We start from the raw sequence: 21,004 nt of genomic DNA, 5'->3' as shown, positions 1-21,004 counted from the left end.
ATCCAAGATGGAAATTTCCGTCTATGATGTATCCTAGACGGAAATTTCTGTCTAGGATACTTGGTTATTTAAAAAAAATAAAAATCACAGAACCGTCTAGTATACTATCCTAGACGGAAATTTCCGTCTAGAATGTTTTATTCTAGACAGAATATTCTAGACAGAAATTTTTCGTCTAGTTTAATAGCAAACTAGATGGAAAAATTTTCGTCTAGAATGTTTCATCTAGGATATACAGTTTTCTACTAGTGATTCTCGATTTGATTTTTTGAAAGCATACATCGAATTTGCTACTATGATTAAAACTCAATTTTTGAAAACTATCAAAGTCTTCATATCTAACTCCGGGGGAGAATACTTATCCAAACACTTTCTTGAGTTCCTAAAATCACAAGGGACTCTTCCCTAACTATCTTGTCTAGACACCCCTCAGCAAAATAGGGTTGCTGAACGAAAACACCGACACCTTGTTGAAACAGTTCGTACTCTTCTTGTCTCCCCGTCCGTCCATTTCGCATTCTTGAGGGAAGCCATTCACATGTCTACCTTTCTTATTAATCGCATCCCCTCCATAGTCACCAGTGGCTTATCTCCTTTCGAGCGTCTATTTGGGACCACTCCAAATTACTCTGAGCTTCGTGTATTTGGATCCACTTGCTTTGTGTTACTCCCGAAACAAGAACGAACAAAACTCACTTCCAAAAATGTCATGTGTGTCTTCCTGGGGTATGGGATTCAACAAAAAGGGTATCGCTATTACGAACCAATTGCCAAACAGCTTCGCATTTCCGCCATGTTACATTCTGGGAACATAAACCATATTACACACTGCATAAAAATCCCCTTACAAATACTGTGATCTCTCTTCCTATCGACCCATTCCCAGAGTCCCCTAATCTACTAGTGTCAGATCCTATGCCATCTGTCACTGCTCCTATAGCTAATCATGTGATACCACCTCCCACTCATCCTGTTGCCACTCCTATGCCAACACCTGACTTTCCCCTACACCTGTGACTGTTTGTCCACCTACTGATAACTCTACGCCTTCTCCTGAGTCTGTATCTCCCATCGATGGCCCTTCAATGTGCCCAGTCCGAGACCGACATCCACCAATCTAGCATTCCCATTACGAATGCTACCTCTCTGCCCTGTTGTCTCTCCATGAGCCATCCTCATATCGTGAGGCTTCTACCGATCCTCAATGGCAGAAGGCTATGTCTGAGGAACTTGTTGCTCTTTAGAAAACGAAAACATGGGTTCTTACGGATTTACCTACTAGAAAATCCGTTGCTGGATGCAGATGGATTTACAAAATCAAAACAAAGGTTGATGGGTCTATTGACAGATACAAAGTACGTCTTGCTGGAAAAGGATATACTCAAGAGTATGAAATTGATTATGAAGAAACCTTTTCCCTGGTCGCTTGTATGACCACCGTTCGCACTCTTATCTCAGTTGCCTCCATCCGCAATTGGACTCTTCATTAAATGAATGTTAAGAATGCCTTTCTTCATGGCGATCTAATTAAAGAAGTCTACATGCAACCTCCCCATGGGTTTCCTCATTCCCCTGGACAGCTTTGCAAACTTTGACGGGATCTCTATGGTCTCAAACAAGCGCCTCAGGCCTGGTTTGAGAAATTCTCCACAACTATTCTGCATCACGGTTTTTCTCGGAGCTCTCATGGTAGACACTAAAAAATGCCAAGAAATAAAGGAGGGTCAAACCTCACTACAAGCACAACGAGGGTTTTCACAACAACGAACCTCAGCCTCTATTAATGAAGTTTGTCTCAGCTAAATACGATAAATAGCACCTCACCCCTCAGAAGACGAACTTCGTCCTTGAAGACGAAGTTCGCCTAGAAACGAAGTTCGTCATTAAAGATGAAGTTCATCCAAAAACGAAGTTTATCCAGAAACGGAGTTCGTTATTCAAGATGAAGTTCGTCCAGAAACAAAGTTCGTCATTGACGAACCTCGTTTGTCACCATTTCTAGAGGCTACATTTAAGGAGGGTTAATGATCAATAACTCACCTATTTAAGGAGAGTTAATAATAATTAGCTCACCCATTTAAATGGGAGTTAATAACCATAACTCCCTCATTATAAGGGGAGTTAAAGCCCATTAACTCACTCTATAATAGTCCTAAGCCTATAAATAGGTATGATCAACATGAAAGGAAGGGGGAGATTGAGAGGCTAGTCAAAAAGCCTATCTGTCCTCCACTCTCATGGATCTTCATAGATCATCGGCTAATCATTTGGTCTTGGAGCGTCAAAGCTCATAAGAAGCATGACGAGGGTCATTACAATGACAGACCTCGTCTCAAACAACAAAGCTCGATTGGAAACAAGGTTCGATGTTCATCTTTGGAAGATGAGGTTCGTTAGTGAAGAAATAGCTCATCGTCAGACTTGAAGCTCGTCAATGAAGAAGAAGCTCGTCAGTGAAGACGAAACTTGTCTAACGAACCTCACCACGCAACGAGGCTCATCATCCACACGAAGTTCGGTTGTAATGGCCACGAGGACCAAGTCAGCCCACATAGGCTAAATCTAAGGAGTACGTTACGCTTCATTAATCAACATAGGCTAAATCTCAAGAGTTCATTACGCCCATGACCCCACGATTATAGCAGATCAATTACATGCTAAAACTCTATAAATAGCCGCAAGCAGCTATGAAGAGGGTGGTGGGGACTTTTAAACTCTTGGCAATTTAGACCTCGAGAATTATTAGAGATTAGAGCTTCTGCGTGCAAATCCGGAGTTCGAATTTCGATTCCAGCTGGCTAACTAACGTGAGAAGCTTCAGCAATCTTGTTCTGATTGTCAATAGGAGGAAATCTCAACTCAAGCATCGGGGGAAGCATCCTTTCTCCACCAAGAACCCACGTTAAACAAGGAGGAGCTGAATTAATATTCTCTTCATCTGTAATCGAGAGAGAGTGTGAGTGATTGTAAGGGTTTCGAACCAAGCGATCAAACCCAGTTTTCTTAAAACAAGTGAATCAACCAATCTTCAATTTTTCGACACTAAAAATGATGGCGATCATAGTGGTAACAGCCATTCTTTCTGATGAAATGGTGGTGGCATAATCAGACAAGATTGCAGTGGGAACCATGGTTGAGACCCTAGTCATCAAATTTGACCAGACCAAATATAAGGAGTATATCTCCTCTGGAGCATCTAGTCCCATGAAGGCACGTAAGTGTCGTCGAGTCTCGTATGAGACCTCAGCCCGAGTGGCTTATAATGATTCAACTCGAGTTAACCTCGAGGAAAAGTCCATGCCCCTCAAAGAGGAGGCTCTAATAATTAGCCGTCAAGCTAAGAAATGGGTTATCAAGCAATCTAGCTGAACTTCGGCTTCTACTAGCCAAATTATGGCTTTTGATAACGAACCTCGCCTAGCTTCGACTGAAGCAAAAGTTCCTGTTGGTCCACTATCGAGACGCACTCAACAACGTCAGTGCCAGAACTAAGCTCGCCGTAGGGCTCGAGCTTTGGTCTCGCTAGATGGTTCTCACTATCAACGGAGAGCTGATCAGCCCAAGGTCAACAAGTTTGTTAAGGGTCGAGTGACAGAGGAACGTCAAAATGATGAACTTCACCATTGTATCCAATTAGGTTCGAACGACGAGCTTCAAAATGAGGCTCATCCAAAACAACCAGTGCAAATTTACCCTGTTCAGGCTCGACGAAGTGACAAACCTCGTCAAAAAGACGAATCTCGCCTTCAACCTCAGACTAGCACTATTACAGAGAAACATGCAAGAGTCCAAGACGAGGTTCGACTCGGATGACAAATCCATCCTTGGAACCAAGTTCGTCCGATTGACGAACCTTGCATGAAATATGAGGTTCGTTCCCCAAACCAGGTTCGTCTGAAAATCAAAGCTTGCATGAATGATGAGGCTCGCCCAACCGACGAACCTTGTATCACACATGAGCCTTGCCCAAGCATCCGAGTGTGCCCAGACGACAAACCCCGTCTTCAGCATGAGGTTCGTCCAGGCCACGAGGCTCGCCAATCTCTAACACTTAGAGATTCTTACGCATGCATAAGCAAGCTACCTGAGTTAACAGGGGGTGGTCCTGTTACTGATCTCCGTGATTACCTGGTTTGTAAGCGTAGCATGAGATAGATGAAATCCAATTGCAGTTGTGAGAAACTTATCTCCGCAGCGCTTTTCCAATACTCATGTGGGGAATCAGCATGTAAATCTTCGGTCTTAGAACGGTTGATTGAGCCGTCGATGATCGCGTCATCAAGAAGAAGGTGTTTTCGTCCTAAGAAACCATCACCCAAAAATCACCACGTCGGAGTGACGATCAATATGGTTGCTAACAGCAAGGGTAAAACCTAAGCCGATTCTTCTGAGTCCTCTAATCTTGAGTTTTCCCCAGGATTATGTGAAGCACTCATTGAAAAATAGGGTGTTTACCAACACACCCGTACCCATACCGGAGCAAGGATCCCATTGGATTATCAAAAATTAGTGGGTATATCCTATGATGTCGATGAAGAGCCTGAGAACTCTGTCATTACAACATCCCAACCTTCCAGCACCGATCAAAGTGAGCAAGTGATCGCTCACATGGCCAGGAATGAAGAATAAATATCAAGAAGGCTGGAAGAACAACAAGCTGCTCTCCTCCAACAACAAGAAACCATCAGACGCCTAGATTATATGGTAGACAAATTCCTCAAGGAGAAGAAGAAGAAGAAATCTACCACTGAAGCCTCAGGATCAAGGCACCGGCGACCTTCACCCAGTGCTCGGGAATCTAACCGTCGAAATCAAGATGACAATAATGAAGAAGATGAGGAAGAAAATATTTTTGAAGTTTACTCTGAATCATCCGAAGCTGAGTCCAACCCGCACAAGAAAGAGCGAGATCAAAAGTTGGACGATTTCCAAAAGCAGCTTGAGGCTTTGAAGCTTCAGAGAAACTTCAGAGAATTTTATCCTCTAAAGTTCAAGCCACTCAGCCTCCTATAGTTTGATGGCAAGGGTTCTCCGACCCAGCACATCTACTATTTCCAGGCGCAGACTAGACACATAGTAGGGAATTATCCCATTATGACTCGACTTTTCATTAGTACCCTCAAGGGGGTCACTTTTGAATGGTTTCGTAGACTGGAGCCTGAATCCATCACTTGTTGGAAGGACATGGAAATGCTCTTTCTGGCCAGATTCTTCGATGATGACATAGAAGTATCAATAACTTTGTCAAGATATTTAGAAATCGATCATTGCATTATCATGAATAAGTCTCTGAAAGTACGTTGATAGAGATGTGTCACAACAATCTCTCGATCCATATTTTATCCAAGATTAGAGCGGTGAAGACCGAAACTTGGAAAGAGATTATTTGCCAAGGAGAACAGGTCGAAAGCATGCTCAAAAGGCTAGATACTGAAGAGCCATATGATTTTCAAGAAGGTGATGACCAAGACGACCTCACTCCTCTAACTTATATAAAAGGGAAAGATCCTTTGGCGGTGAAAACCACTTCTTCCCCTAAATCTTCATCAAAGCAGAAGGGCGAATCTTCGGATAACCGCTTTCAGTAGAAGTACAACTTCGAAGTTAAGCAAATCGTCCCGATACTCAAATCCTTGATCAATACGAAAAAGATCAAGCTCCCAGAATCGATGCGACCTAAGGAGATGTCAAGAATGGATGAACCCAACTATTGTGCATACCACAGATGGTTCATCATCCCACCTCTAAATGCTACACCCTGAAAGATAAGATCTAAACCTTATGGGATGCAAGAGTCTTTACCCTTCAATCCTGATTTGCACCTATCGCTGTAGTGGGGGTAGTCGTGGTTTCTCTGCAAAACCATGTACTACCTTAATCTTTCTCTCTGATGAAGCCACGGCAACCCGAAGCTCATTATAAATTAACTCTATGGTGAGTCCGAAGTCAAACGTGAGCATCTGGCCCCTTCCAAAATACTATCATGTTAATGACTACCTCTGATAGTCACTTCCTCCAAATTCCCATGCCAATCCTTTTTAATAGGATGGCGGGACCACAAAACTATCACGTTAATGATTACCTTAGATAGTAACTTCCTCCAAATTTCTTCACCAATCATCTTCAATAGGATGGCGAGATCACAAAACAATCATGTTAATGATTACCTCTAATAGTCACTTCCTTCAAATTCCCCCACCAATCCTCTTCAATAGGATGGCGGGACCATAAAACTATCATGTTAATGATTATCTTTGATAGTCAATTCTTAACCCTCATTGAAAATACTTCATCAAGTAGTATTCTACCATGCGATGAACACCTACTTGTCACTCGATCAAGATAGTGATCTACCATACGACGATTCACTATCTGGTCTTTTTCGAACGTTCTATCTCCTTAGAATGATTGAAAATAGTGACCTACCACATGATGTGTCACTATTCCAATCACAGTCGTTATACTTTCATGTCACTAAATGACTTGATTTTCCTCACCAAGTAGTGTTCTATCATACGATGAACACTTACTTGTCTCTCGATCAAGATAGTGATCTACCATGCGATGATTCATTATCTGGTCCTTTTCGAATGTTCTATCTCCTTAGAATGATTGCAAATAGTGGTCTACCATGTGATGTGCCGCTATTTTAATCACAATCGTTATACGTTCATGTCACTGAACGACTTGATTACCTCCACAACGTCATGACGTTGATGGTGGTCTACCAAGCGATGAGCCTCTATCTTCCCCCTTGTTTCCAAATAGTGATTTACCATGCGATGAGTCACTATTCATCATGATACCATATCATCCCAGCAGGCCTACCATGCAATGAGCCTCACTTTCAAAATACCAGGTTGAGTTGTTATATTGAACGACACAACCAAACTCTAACACTTAATCCGATGCCTTGAACAGCTAAGGATAGAGGAGAAATCTTAGCATTAAGCCTAAGACAAACTCCTCACCAACTTATCATGCTAAGGGTAAAAGCATGGCTAGTCCAACTCAAACTGTAGTTGGTAAAGACACATCAAGTCCGTTGATAGTTGAGGGTTTGCTAAAAATCCTAAGTCCTGATTGTCAATTCTACATGGGTCTGACGAAGCCCACATAGAATGATGAGACTCGATGAATAGTCAGACTTCATCTCAAAGTATTAAGGTTCGGCCAGAAATGACAAACTTCACCTGCAACCACAAGGTTCACCCTGAAGCATCGAAGCTCGCCAAGAGGCTGAGCTCGTTGTGCAAACCAAGCTTGTCATAGTCAAGAAGGTTCAAAGTGATTTAGACCCCATACAACCTAATTTGGGTCTAAAAACTTTGAATGGGGTCTTGTAGAAACTAAAAAATGCCAAGAAATAAAGGAGGGTCGAACCTCACTACAAGCACAACGAGGGTCATCACAATAATGAACCTCAGCCTATATTCATGAAGTTTGTCTCAGCTAAATAGGAAGAAAAACACCTCACCCCTCAGAAGACGAACTTCATCACTGAAGACGAAGTTAACCAAGAAATGAAGTTCATCATTAAAATTAAAGTTCATCCGGAAACGAAGTTCATCCAGAAATGAAATTCGTCATTGAAGATGAAGTTCGTCTAGAAACAAAGTTCGTCATTGACGAACCTTGTTTGTCACCATTTCTAGAGGCTATATTTAAGGAGGGTTAATGATCAATAACTCACCTATTTAAGGAGAGTTAATGACAATTAACTCACCCATTTAAATGAGAGTTAATAACCATAACTCCCTTATTATAAGGGGAGTTAAAGCCCATTAACTCACTCCATAATGGTCCTAAGCCTATAAATAGGTATGATCAACATGAAAGGAAGAGGGAGATTGAGAGGCTAGTCAAAAAGCCTATCTCTCCTCCACTCTCATGGATCTTCATAGATCATCGGCTAATCATTTGGTCTTGGAGCATCGAAGCTCATAACAAGCATGACGAGGGTCATTACAATGACAGACCTCGTCTCAAACAACAAAGTTCGTCATTGGAAACAAGGTTTGACGTTCATCTTTGGAAGATGAGGTTCGTTAGTGAAGAAAAAGCTCATCGTTAAACTTGAAGCTCGTCTGTGAAGAAGAAGCTCGTCAGTGAAGACGAAGCTCGTCAGCAAAGATGAAACTTGTCTAACGAACCTCACCATGCAACAAGGCTCATCATCCACACGAAGTTCGGATGTAACGGCCACGAGAACCAAGTCAGCCCACATGGGCTAAATCTAAGGAGTACGTTACGCTCTATTAATCAACATAGGCTAAATCTCAGGAGTTCGTTACGCCCACGACCCCACAATTGTAGCATGTCAATTACATGCTAAAACTCTATAAATAGCCGCAAGCAGCTATGAAGAGGGAGGTAGGGACTTTTAAACTCTTGGCAATTTAGACCTCGAGAATCATCAGTGATCAGAGTTTCTGCGTGTAAATCCAGAGTTTGAATTTTGATTCCAGCCGGCTAACTAACGTGAGAAGCTTCAGCAATCTTGTTCTGATCGTCAACGGGAGGCAATCTCGACTCAAGCATCAGGGGAAACATCATTTTGCCACCAAGAACCCACGTTAAACAAGGAGTTGCTGAATTAATTTTCTCTTCATATGTAATCGAGAGAGAGTGTGAGTGATTGTAAGGGTTTCGAACCAAGCGATCGAACCTAATTTCCTTAAAATAAGAGAATCAATCAATCTTCAATTTTTCGACACTACACTCATGACCCAACAATGTTTACTTGCTCCTCTCCGCATGGCATTGTTATTCTATTGCTTTATGTCGACGATATGGTTATCACTGGGGATGACTTGAATGGTATATCCAGGCTCAAAGCTTATCTATGTTCGTGTTTCAAAATTAAAGATCTGGGTGTCCTTTGCTACTTCCTTGATATTGAGGTTGCTCACTCCTCTACAGGCTATTTCCTCTCCCAAGTAAATATGCCTCTAATATTCTCACCCGAACGTGCCTTATTGACAACAAGACTGTCGATACTCCTCTTGAGATGAATGTCAAACTCGCCCCTTTTGATGGCACCCACTACCCAATCCCACATTATATCGGCAACTTGTGGGAAGTCTCAATTACCTCACTATAACTAGACCTGACATCAGTAATGCTGTCCATATTGTGAGCCAATTCATGTCTGCTCCCTGTTCTGTTCAGTTTGTTGTCGTTCTCCATATCATACGCTACATCAAAGGGACCTGCATCTTGCTTCTACATCTCGTCCTATGTTACAAGGATACTCTGAATCAGACTGGGCTGGTGAGATTATTGATCGACGTTCCATGACTGGGTACTGTATTTTCCTTGGCGATTCACTTATCTTGTGGAAAAGCAAGAAACAGACTATCGTTGCCCACTCCAGTGCCGAAGCTGAATACCATGCTCTCGCTCATTCTTCCGCCAAAATTGTTTGGCTTCGTTGGCTGTTTCAAGATATGGGTATTGACCATCCTGACCCCACGCCCTTACACTATGATAACAAAAGTGCTATCCTAATATCCCACAATAATGTCTTTCATGAGCACACTAAGCATATTAAAGTGGGTTGTCATTTTGTTCGTCAACACTTTCTTCAAGGGCATATTCTACTACCGCACATATCTTCCGAGTTTCAGACAAACGACTTGTTCACCAAACCTCATGTGGTTGTCAGGTTTTGGTTCCTCGCATCTAAGCTCTAGATGCTCTTCAATCCTCTATAAGCTTGAGGGTGTTGGACCCTAGAGGGGGGGGGGGTGAATAGGGTTATGAGGTAATAAATATGTAATTAAAATTAAGACAATGCAATACACCACAAAATAAACTACTAGAACAATATAAAGGAGATGAGTTAGGAAATAATTAGCCAATTTGGACAGCGATATATTTACGAGGTTTGGTCCACCGACCTACGTTCCCGTTCCCTACTTTCGAGGAGAATTACACTATCACAATCTGGTTTGGAAGCCAGAACTTCTTCACAACGATCTCCTTTTAAGATCTCACAACCACATAGTAGCTCTCCACGAGATTAAGCTCCCCACACATATCAAATGAAAGAAAAGAAGCTCTCTTACAACAATCCTATGACAAGATAAAGAGATTGCAATTTGGAGCTTGGGATGTGGGGTTTGTAAATGTGAAAGCAAATAAAAGCTAAAGCTCTTTTTAACAATAACCAACAAACTCAAAAGATTTTAAATGCTTGCTTAGTTACAGAAGTGAATGAGGTTTGTGGGTATTTATAAGCTTTTAATAGAACAACCAAACCCCAAAGATACAGACAAAAACGTTCAAAAACTGAGAAATCTGAAAACTATACAAAACTAGCCGCTGGGTCGTCAGTATACTGATACTGTTCATCAGTCGACTGATGAGCTGACCGTTACAGACAACTAGCAGCTCATCGGTTAGCTGAAGACATCATCAGTCGACTGATGAGTTTATCAGTCGACTGATAGTTTATCAGTCGCAAAAAAACAAAAACTTTTCGACAAATAAGTTTGAAATTCATCAATTGAGTGATAATATGCATTAGTCGACTGATAACAGTTTTTAGCCTGTTTTGAATTTTGAAAATGAATTTCAAATGCCTTTTAAAAATAGTAAATAAATTTCAGAAAATGTGAAACTTTGGGAAAAATTTACAAACATAATATCAAACTTATTTGAAAAAGAATTTTGAAAAAAGGACCTCGTATTTGTAAAAACTCAATGTTTAGAAAAAGTGTCAAAATACAAGTACTTGAAAATGTGTAAGTGTGTTATCCCAAAAGCCTCAAATGTAATCTTATCTTACTACTTGCCTACAATAAGTACTAGAGAGAAATAAAAATGCAAATATCCCTCATATATAAGTACATAGTTTGAGTCTTGATATTTGATTCTTTATTGATGAAGCTTCTTGTGAGTGTTGTGCTCTTGATAGCTTTGCTTCATCACTTAGCCTCCACCTCCTTGGATATCTTCGTTGTAGCTTGTTGTTCCATCTAATCCTCCAAATTATAGTACTAAAAAGCTTGATATTCTTGTAATCTATAATATCACTCAACAAGCAATTAGCACTAATAATGATGGTTGTAAATCATCATCAAAACATAAGGGCTAACAGTCTCCCCCTTTTTGATGATTATAACCAACCATTATTTAAGAGCAAAATAAAATAGAATATATATCTTATAGATAGTTGCTCCCCCTATCTTTAAGGATCTCTCTCACTAACTATATGCACAAAAGAGGAGATTTCTCTCCCCTTTTGTCACCATCAAAAATAGGGTATACAATATAATATACATGCAAAAACCCACAAAATACACCTCAAGTGTTGGTCTACCCGTGTCACATTCCTCAAGTGTTTGGATTTACAACCTTTCCTTAGACATTACTACCAACCCACTCCTCTTGGAATTGACCCCGGTCTCTCCCAACCACTCCTCTTGGTAATTTTGTGTGTTTGGTCATGTTTTGACAATGAGTGCATAAAGGAAACTAGTCGAATATGAAAATGATAATCTGAACAAACAAACAAACAAACAAAATAAAAAAATACACATGTCAACCATTTCTTATGCGACAAAAATCTTCTGCACTAAGAGGCTTGGTAAAGATGTCCGCTAATTGAGATTTAGTATCAATATAGATAAGGGATACATCTTTCCTCTTTACATGGTCACGTAAGAAATAATGGTTACATCTATATCCTTGTTTCTAAAATGCAAAACGGAATTTTTTGAAACATTGATAGCACTAGTATTATCATAAAAAATTTTGTATCTTGAAAATACAAATCATAATCAACCAAATTTTGTTTTATCCATAAAAGTATGCACAACATAAACCAACAGAAATGTATTCCACTTTTGTAGTGGACAAGGCAATACAATTTTGTTTCTTGGATGCCCAAGAGACAAGAGAGTTACCCACAAATTAACATGTATCACTTGTACTCTTGCGATCTACCTTGCAACCGGCAAAGTCAGCATCACAAAAACCATAAAGATCAAAAGAAGCACCTTTTGGATAAAATAAACAAAGATCTATTGTGTCATTAACATATTTGATAATTCTTTTAACCGTAATCAAATGAGACTTTTTAGGAGAAGCTTAAAAATGTGCACATACACATACACTAAACATGATATCCGATCTACTAGTGGTAAGGTAAAGGAGACTACCTATCATACCTCGATAAAGTTTTTGGTCTACCACCTTACCATTATCATCCGCATCAAGCTTGATACTTGTACTCATGGGAGTTGGAGCATGCTTGGAGCTCTCTAATCAGAATTTTTTCACTAATTCTCTAGCATATTTACTTTGAGAAACGAATATCTCATCCTTAGATTGCTTGACTTGGAGACTGAGAAAGAATATAAGCTCTCCCATCATGCTCATCTCAAATTGGTCTTGCATAACTTTTAAAAAATCCTTGCACAAAGATTCATTAGTGGCACCAAAAATGATATCATCAACATAAATTTAAACTAAAAGAAAATCATTCTTCCGCTTTCTAACAAAAAGTGTATTATCAATTTTTTCTTAAGAAAAACCATTTTTAAGAAGAAAACTAGAGAGGCGAGCATACCAAGCTCTAGGAGCTTGTTTCAACCCATATAGAGCTTTTTGAACCCGATAAACATGATTAGAAAATGAATGATCCATAAAACCGAAGGGTTGCTCAACATATACTTTTTCCTCTATAAAACTATTTAAAAAAGTACTTTTAACATTCATTTGTAATAATTTAAAATCTTTAAAACTAGCAAAGGCTAAAACATCCTAATAGATTCCAATCTTGTAACCGATACAAAAGTTTCATCATAGTCTTTGTCATGTTTCTTGGGCAACTAAACGAGCTTTATTTTTAGTCACTATGCCATGTTCATCAAGTTTATTTCTAAAAACCCATTTAGTTCCAATAACATAAACATTATTAGGTCTAGGAACTAATTTCCAAATATTATTTCTTTAAAAATTGTTTAGTTCATCATGCATTGCCAAAACCCAAAACTCATCTTTTAAAGCATCATTAATTCTTTTAGGTTCTATTTTAGATAATTAAGTTACATTACCACAATCACTTAAAGCTTTTGAGCGAGTTAGAATCCCTTGTGATAGACTTCATATTATTTGTTCGTTTGGATTATCCAGTGCAAACTTCCATACCTTGGGGAGTTCTTCTTGATTTTGTATGTTGTTGCTTTCCCCATCCTTTTGTGAATCCATTGAGGGCTTCTCATTAATTTGCAAAAGCTCCAATCCTCCCTCAATATCATCATCATCCCTAGGCAAGCTATATTGCAAACCAATATTAGTCTCATCAAAAGTAACGTTTATCGACTCTTCAACAACAAGTGTTCGTTTGTTGAAGACCCTATAAGCCTTACTTCTAGATGCATATCCTTAAAATATACCAACATTAATTTTTGAGTCAAACATATCATGGTGGTCTTTAGTATTTAAGATAAAACATTTATAATCAAAAATATAAAATTATCTAATATATGGGGTTTTGCCAAAAACGAGTTCATAAGGAGTTTTCTTAAATTTAGGTCTAATCAAGACACGATTTAAAACATGGCAAGCCGTATTCACGGCTTCCGCCCAAAAATACTTAGGAAAAACATAAGCATTTATCATTGTATGTGTCATCTCTTGTATGGTCTGATTTTTCTGTTTAACAACACCATTTTGTTGTGGTGTTCTAGATGCATTTATTTTGAAATTCACCACCATGATCACTTCTAATTTTAAATATTTTTAAATTCTTTTTATTTTCAATTCTTTTTACAAAATTAGAAAATTCTTCAAAACATTCATCTTTATTTGCAAGAAAGGTTACCCATGTAAAACATGAAAAAGTATCAATGATAACAAATACATAATGTTTACCTCCTAGAGAGGCAACACGCATAGGACCAAAAAGATCAAGATGTAGTAATTGCAAATGTTTAAAAGTGGATACCTCATTAATGGATTTGAAGGTGTTCTTGGTTTGTGTACCTTTAGCACAATCTTCACAAATAGAATCTTTAACAAATGATAGATTTGGTAGCCCTTTTACTAAATTTTTCTTAGATAGCTTGATATTAACTCCATGTTAGCATGTCCAAGTCTCTTATGCCAAATCCAAGGATCTTCATCCACTGCTACAAGACACTTCACATCTTAATCTATTAGTTCATTCATCTCAAAAATATAAATATTAGATCTTCTAAAAGCAACAAAAATGATTTTATCATTCATACTAATAATACATTTATCCGGTTTAAAAGAAATGTCAAAGTCCTTTGTCACTTAATTGACTAATACTAAGAAGATTATGATTTAGTCGTTTAACAAAATAAACATCCTTAATTATGAGAGAAGGTATCTTACCAATATTACCAATACCTACAATTTTACCTTTCTCACCACCACCAAAGAATACATTGCCTCTTTCAATCCTTGATTGAATTACAAATAATTCCTTGTTATCCGTCATGTGATGTGAGCAATCACTATCAATATACCACAACTCCTTACGTCTTGTGCGAGACGTTCCCTACATGTAACTAAGTTGTAGAACCTTTAGGTATCCAAACTTTGGGTCCTTGAATGTTAGTATTTTTGGTACCCTTAGGTACCCACATTAAATCATACGAATTAATGTTATTTTTAATCCTACAATGAGTAGAGATATGACCATATTTTATGCAATATGTGCACAAAAACTTTTTCTTGTAGTAGGAGCATAAGATTTATGATACAATCTTCTATCAACATGATGATGACTAGAGTAAGCATGATTAGATTTTATTCTATCATTTTTAATTTCTAGCCTCTCAATTTTAGATCTTAGTGTTTTGTTTTCAAAGTCTAGATCTCCTATCATTTCATCTTTTAGAGCAAGAGAGGATTGTAGTTGTTCAAACTTAGAGTCATAAGAAACATGTAATTTTTTGAAAGAAGAGTATTCTTTTGCCACTCTTTTAAATTCAATGTTTAATTCTTCAAGAAACATGTAATTTTTTGAAAGAAGAGTATTCTTTTGCCACTCTTTTAAATTCAATGTTTAATTCTTCTAATGCGGTTTCTAGTTCACTTTGCCACTCTTTTAAATTCAATGTTTAATTCTTCTAATGCGGTTTCTAGTTCACATTGCATAAAAAATAATTCACTTTTGGTTTTGGATTGTACCTCATCTTCATGAGCCATGAAGCAAATGTTTGGGTTATGAAGAGCAATCTTGACGCCCTCGTCATCGCTATCCGAATCACTTAGTCCGGATTCACCCCATCCGGCATACATAGCCTTCTTCTTCTTGTACTTCAAGTATTTTTCTTTACTTTGGGACAATCATTTGTAATGTGTCCCAATTCATTGCATTCGAAATATTTACCTACACGAAAGGAAAACTTGTTGTTAGATCGATTTTTAATATTTTTATTCATTTTAATTAATCATGATATTCTTCTAGAGAGATGTGCCACATCTCTAGAGACATCAACTTCACTATCCGAGGAGGATGAGTCATCAATTTCTTCTTTGAGCACAACAGTCTTCAATTTTTAAGATGGCTCATCGGTTGCCTTTGGGGGTACCTCCTCTCCTTGATCTTCTTCTCATGGACCTTGAGCTTACCAATGAGACCATCAAGAGTAAGCGTTGTAAGATCATGAGCTTCTTCAATGGCCGTAGCTTTTGGCTCCCACACCGGCGTCAAAGAACAAAGAATTTTGTATTTCATCTCTTGGTTCGACAACACCTTATTAAGGCCTTATAATTCATTTATGATGTTAGTAAACCTAGAAAACATAGCATCAATAGATTCATTGGGAAGCATTTTAAACAATTCATAATTATGCATGAGGCCACTAATTTTGGACTCCTTAACTTGGGGGGTTCCTTCATGAGTGATACACAATTTTCCCCAAATTTCGTGTGCGGTTGCTCACGTGGAAACCCTATTGTATTCATTGGGGGTAAGTCCACAAATTAATGCATTCATGCCCTTTATATTAATGTTTGCTTGATACCTCTCACCATCGGTCATACTACTACTACTAGGCTTCTCAACATATTTATTCTCTATAATATCTAAGATATCAAGGTCAATGCATCGTAGATAAATCCTCATTCTAGCCTTCCAATGAGGAATGTTGCTACCGATGAAAAGTGGGGGTCTAGTGGTGGATTGTCCCTCAAGCATATGCACATTTAAAGAAGTCTCCATCGGATCTTTCCTCTAAGGTGGTTAAACCTAAAAATATATAGAGACATTGCTCTGTTACCAATTGTTAGACCCTAAAGTGGGGTGAATAGGGTTATGAGGTAATAAATGTGCAATTAAAATTAAGACAATACAATACACCACAAAATAAACTACTAAAACAATATAAAGAAGATGAGTTAGGAAATAGTTAACCAATTTGGACACGCGATATATTCACGAGATTCGGTCCACCGACCTATGTCCCCGTTCCCCACTCTCTAGGAAAATTATACTATCACAACCCGGTTTGGAAGCCAAAACTTCTTCACAACGATCTTCTCTTGAGATCTCATAACCACACAGTAGATCTCCATGAGATCAAGCTCTCCACACGTTACAAATAAAAGAAAAAAGCTCTCTTACAACAGCCCTATGGAAAGATGAAGAGATTGTAATTTGAAGCTTGGGATTTTGGGTTTGTAAGTTTGAAAGCAAATGAAAGTTGAAGCTCTTTTTAACAATAACCAACAAACTCAAAATATTTTAAATGCTTGCTTAGTTACTGAAGTGAATGAGGTTAGTGAGTATTTATAAGCTTTCAATAGAACAGCCAAACCCCAAAGAAACAGAAAAAAATATTCAAAAACTGAGAAATCTGGTAACTATACAACACTAGCCGTTGGATCATCAACCGACTAATATTGTTCATCAGTCGACTGATGAGCTGACCGTTACAGGCAACTAGCAGCTCGTCGGTCAAATGAAGATATCATTAGTCAACTGATGATTCATCGGTCGACTGATAGTTATCAGTTACAAAAACAGAAATTTTTGATGATTCTGGCTAGTTTTATCAGTCGACTGATAATATGCATCAGTCGACTGATAACAGTTTTTCAGCTTGTTTTGAATGTTGAAAATTAATTTCAAAGACATTTAAAAATAGTAAATAAATTCCAAAATATGTGAAAATTTGGAAAAAATTTACAAACATAACAACAAACTTATTTGAAAAGGAATTTTGTAAAAAAGTCCTCGTATTTGTGAAAACATAATGTTTAGCAAAAGTGTCAAAATACGAGTACTTGAAAATGTGTAAGTGTATTATCCCAAGAGCCTCAAATGTAATTTTATCATACTACTTGCGTACGTTAAGCATTCACTAGTAGAAAACATAGTATTGGCGACGGGGAAATCCGTCGCCAATGCAGTCAAATCCGTCACGAATGCACATTCGTGACGCCCACTTTCCCGTCACCAATAATCCCCTCGCCAATACACATTGGCGACGGGGTCATCCGTCGCCAATGTACATTGGCGACGGAGAGGTATTGGTGACGGGAAACATTGGCGACGGGTTTACCACCGTCGTCAATACACATTGGCGACGGGGTGCTTTCCGTCGCCAATGTGTTTTGGCGACAAAACACATTGGTGACGGCGTGTTGTCCGTCGCCAATGTTTATTGGCGACAAAATGCACCCCGTCGCTAATGTTTATTGGCGACGAAAATCTAGCCATCGCCAAAACACATTGGCGATGGAAAACACCCCGTCACTAATGTGTATTGACAACGGGGTTGAACTCATCGCCAATGATTATTGGTGACGGAAAGCACCCTGTCGCCAATGTTTATTGGCGACGGCGATAAATGTACGTTGGCGACTGATTTCCCCGTCGCCGATGTTCATTAGCGACGGACCTTTTCGTCGCTAATGAATGTAATTCGAGAAAAAAAATGCTACTTTTTGAGCCCCATTTGGGAATATATACCTGTTGCTTCCAATATTCATAAAATATTCAATAATATTCACATTCATCGATTCACATCTTACAATATTCACATTCATCAATTCACATCCAATAGTATTCACATTCATCAATTCACATCCAACAGTATTCACATCCATCAATTCACATCCAACAATAATCACATTCATCATTCATCGATTCACACACACACACACACTATATATGCTCAACACAATCAAAAAATCGACAAAAGTAACAAAAAATCAACAAAAGTAATAAAAAAGTATAACTTCACGTATATATATAATCCGGAGGTCATTATATGCTCAACACAATCCAAAAGTCGATAAAAGTAACAAAAAAGTCTAACTCAGTACTCATTCATCGTAGTCATCTTGGTCCCTATCGTCGTGATTCCTATCGTCCGTAGCGGCTACATCAAAATGTCGTATCGTACTGCTGCTTCCTACAGTACCTCCTCTAGCCTGAAAAGAATGTAAATCAATATGAGAATATATTTCAAAATATTCATAATAACTGCATATATATATGACATACATACCTCTCCATCACTTATAGCTGCATGCTCATTAAATGCCATCCTCATGATATCCATGTATATAGGCTGCGGAAGCAAGTCCTTTAAGGGTTGAGAATCGATGAGTCGCTGAACGACATCCCAGGTCGTTTGTGCACCGCCTAACTCGTGTTTAATAGTGGGAAGAAAGCTTAAAACCAAAGAGGCTTCAACATTCTTCAACAAGTATTGACCAATCTTACCCACGACGTATGATGTGTCACATGGTCGCGTCGAGATCACAGATTGGCTGCTAGGCTTATTGGTGGTGGTGAATTTCTTAGCTACAACACTTGACAAAGGAACTCTTCCTTTCTTTCTTGGTTGTAAACCGTAAGCTCCGTCGACGACTTCCATCCACTCGTCTCTGGTCATGCGGTTAGGCTCTACAGGAGTGTCCTCTGTACCCTAAGACCGACTGACACGGGTCAAGACCTCGTTTTGAGAAGCTTCCACCGCCGCCTGTATATCATATATCATAAAAGTTAGAAACTTTGATGAGAAATCATTAAGTATATACAAATCTAAAATTAATCTTATACTTACGACCAATTCATTAATTTTCTCCACTTTTTTGTCATTTCCCTCTACATTTTCATAGCCCTGGGGCGGTGTATAAGCTCTTCTAGCAAGAAGAGCCGGGGGCATAGTCAAAGCGTCCTGTGATATATTAAATTTCAAAGTAAATGTATAAAACTAATCACATGATATCAGTTTTAATAATATGATCATACCGGGTTTTCACTCAAATACTTATGCTCGATCCGAGCATAAGGAGTAGATCCTAAGAAGTGATCGTATATCTTCATTTTGCGATTCACCGATGCTGTCTCACATATTTTCTACAAAATAAAGTACTTTATTAGTATGTGCGATGATTATATATAAATGAAAAGTAATGTCATGATAATATCTTAAATTAAAAATAATCCACCTTCTTCTCACCCTCCCACTCAATAATGAGAGTCATCCAATTAAATGGATAAACTCTCTTATCAAGCTCATAGATCCTCTTCCAATCAGTAGATATTTTTGTAAAATATCTATTTTTTAGAGCACTCTTCCAACCCCGAATAAGCTTGGCCATTTTAGGGATAACATAATCCCAAGACTCTGGGTTGTCCTCAAGACAATAATGATCCTGCAAGTTACATGGCAAAAAAATTACACTATAAGAATAATCATTGTGAATTGTAAACAAAATAAGCAGTATAATAGATAATTACCATGAGCTTTACCCAAATCTTCTTTATGCCTTTAAATTCTTGCTCCTCAAAGTTATGAGCAATGTTAATTGAGCATGGATCTCTTATTAAACAACCTATCAGGTTATTAAATCTGACGGCCCAATCCCCAACAGGAATGTTGCCCTTCCACTCTAAAATGGCCCGGTACCCTTTCGGAGGTACTTTCGTCTTTTCCTCACTCCCATGTCTACCGGGTTACTCATAATCTTTTTTGCCTACAAATACAAAGAGAAATAAATTTCTTATAAACTTACATAAATAAATAAGTAAGCAATCTCCAAAGTTTATACGAAATTATTACCCCTTTCCCTCATTAGATCAGCCATAGCTTTATCTAGTCTTTATTTTATGGCACGCTCCATTCTTTTAATATAATCTCTCCTAATTTTGAAGTTCCTATCGCATTTTTTTTGTAATGCAATAGCTTTTTCCCGTTGGAAATTTAGATAAGGAGATATATACCGAATGAAGTTTTATCGTTCGAATATAGAGCTTATCAGTGCTTTTACGTCAAGATCCATAAGGTGCGAATGTCTGGGGTATATTGTTGTATAAGGACGAGACTCTTTTCAGCTTTGCTATGATTAATCCAGACAGTTCGATGAATATAATGAGACGGAAGGTAGAAATTTTATTATACTGCATACCCCCAAATGTCATTTTAATATGTATACCTAGCTAAATTCGACTTGATGTTCTTAATGTAGGAGATTGATACTAATCCTTATGCAAATTTGATTTGGATATTTGAATGTAGGGTTTGAATAAAAAACTTATGCAAATTCATTTATATCTTCATTATTTTATTTAAATAGTTAAGTTGCAGATGAGCAAGATTAGGAGCTATCTTTTCCTCGGGATCAAGAAAGTCATCATCTGGGTATAAGTATTCAAATTTTGTTGAATGTAATAATATTAGTGAATAAATATGGCATGGATATTTACTAGTTTTTATTATCTATGATCATCATAGACCATTCGGATTCCATTTATTTAATGTGATCCACATTGAATGTATAATTTATTTATTTGTATTTATGTCAATTGTTAAATTATAGCTAATATAATATATATTTCTTGTTAGATATTGCGGCGACTTCTAAGATCACCCGGGCAATCGAGAGCTATCGCCAATTAGTTTTATTATTTTTATTATTCTTTGCATTATCATTCTTAATTTTACTTTGTATGTAATGAGTTTAATTTCCTAATATATGTTTTGCAGGACAATGTCTGTGATGG

General features: G+C 38.1%; 2 protein-coding genes across 2 annotated transcripts; both read right to left on the bottom strand.

Moving 5' to 3' along the window:
• LOC109823302 lies at positions 18,316–18,910 on the bottom strand. The gene is made up of 2 exons (XM_020389587.1): positions 18,501–18,910; positions 18,316–18,423 (listed from the first exon to the last, which is right to left on the bottom strand). The coding sequence occupies exons 1-2, from the start codon at positions 18,888–18,890 to the stop codon at positions 18,316–18,318; spliced, it is 498 nt and encodes a 165-aa protein (XP_020245176.1). The 5' UTR covers positions 18,891–18,910.
• On the bottom strand, positions 18,924–19,705 carry LOC109823301. Its single transcript, XM_020389586.1, has 4 exons — positions 19,450–19,705; positions 19,250–19,357; positions 19,062–19,175; positions 18,924–18,977 (listed from the first exon to the last, which is right to left on the bottom strand). The coding sequence occupies exons 1-4, from the start codon at positions 19,600–19,602 to the stop codon at positions 18,924–18,926; spliced, it is 429 nt and encodes a 142-aa protein (XP_020245175.1). The 5' UTR covers positions 19,603–19,705.

The sequence above is a fragment of the Asparagus officinalis genome, chromosome 9 (assembly GCF_001876935.1).
Source record: "Asparagus officinalis chromosome 9, Aspof.V1, whole genome shotgun sequence".
NCBI classification, from domain to species: domain Eukaryota; kingdom Viridiplantae; phylum Streptophyta; class Magnoliopsida; order Asparagales; family Asparagaceae; genus Asparagus; species Asparagus officinalis.
Note: the sequence above shows the minus strand (reverse complement) of the source record. Positions and strands in the feature narration are given on the sequence as shown.

Coding starts and splice junctions, on each gene's coding strand:
- LOC109823301 (XM_020389586.1), bottom strand. CDS start 19,602: ATGGCCAAGCTTATTCGGGGTTGGAAGAGTGCTCTAAAAAATAGATAT. Junction 19,358..19,449: donor AGTGGGAGGGTGAGAAGAAG/GTGGATTATTTT, acceptor TTTATTTTGTAG/AAAATATGTGAGACAGCATC. Junction 18,978..19,061: donor AGAAAATTAATGAATTGGTC/GTAAGTATAAGA, acceptor TATGATATACAG/GCGGCGGTGGAAGCTTCTCA.
- LOC109823302 (XM_020389587.1), bottom strand. CDS start 18,890: ATGACCAGAGACGAGTGGATGGAAGTCGTCGACGGAGCTTACGGTTTA. Junction 18,424..18,500: donor CAGCTATAAGTGATGGAGAG/GTATGTATGTCA, acceptor CATTCTTTTCAG/GCTAGAGGAGGTACTGTAGG.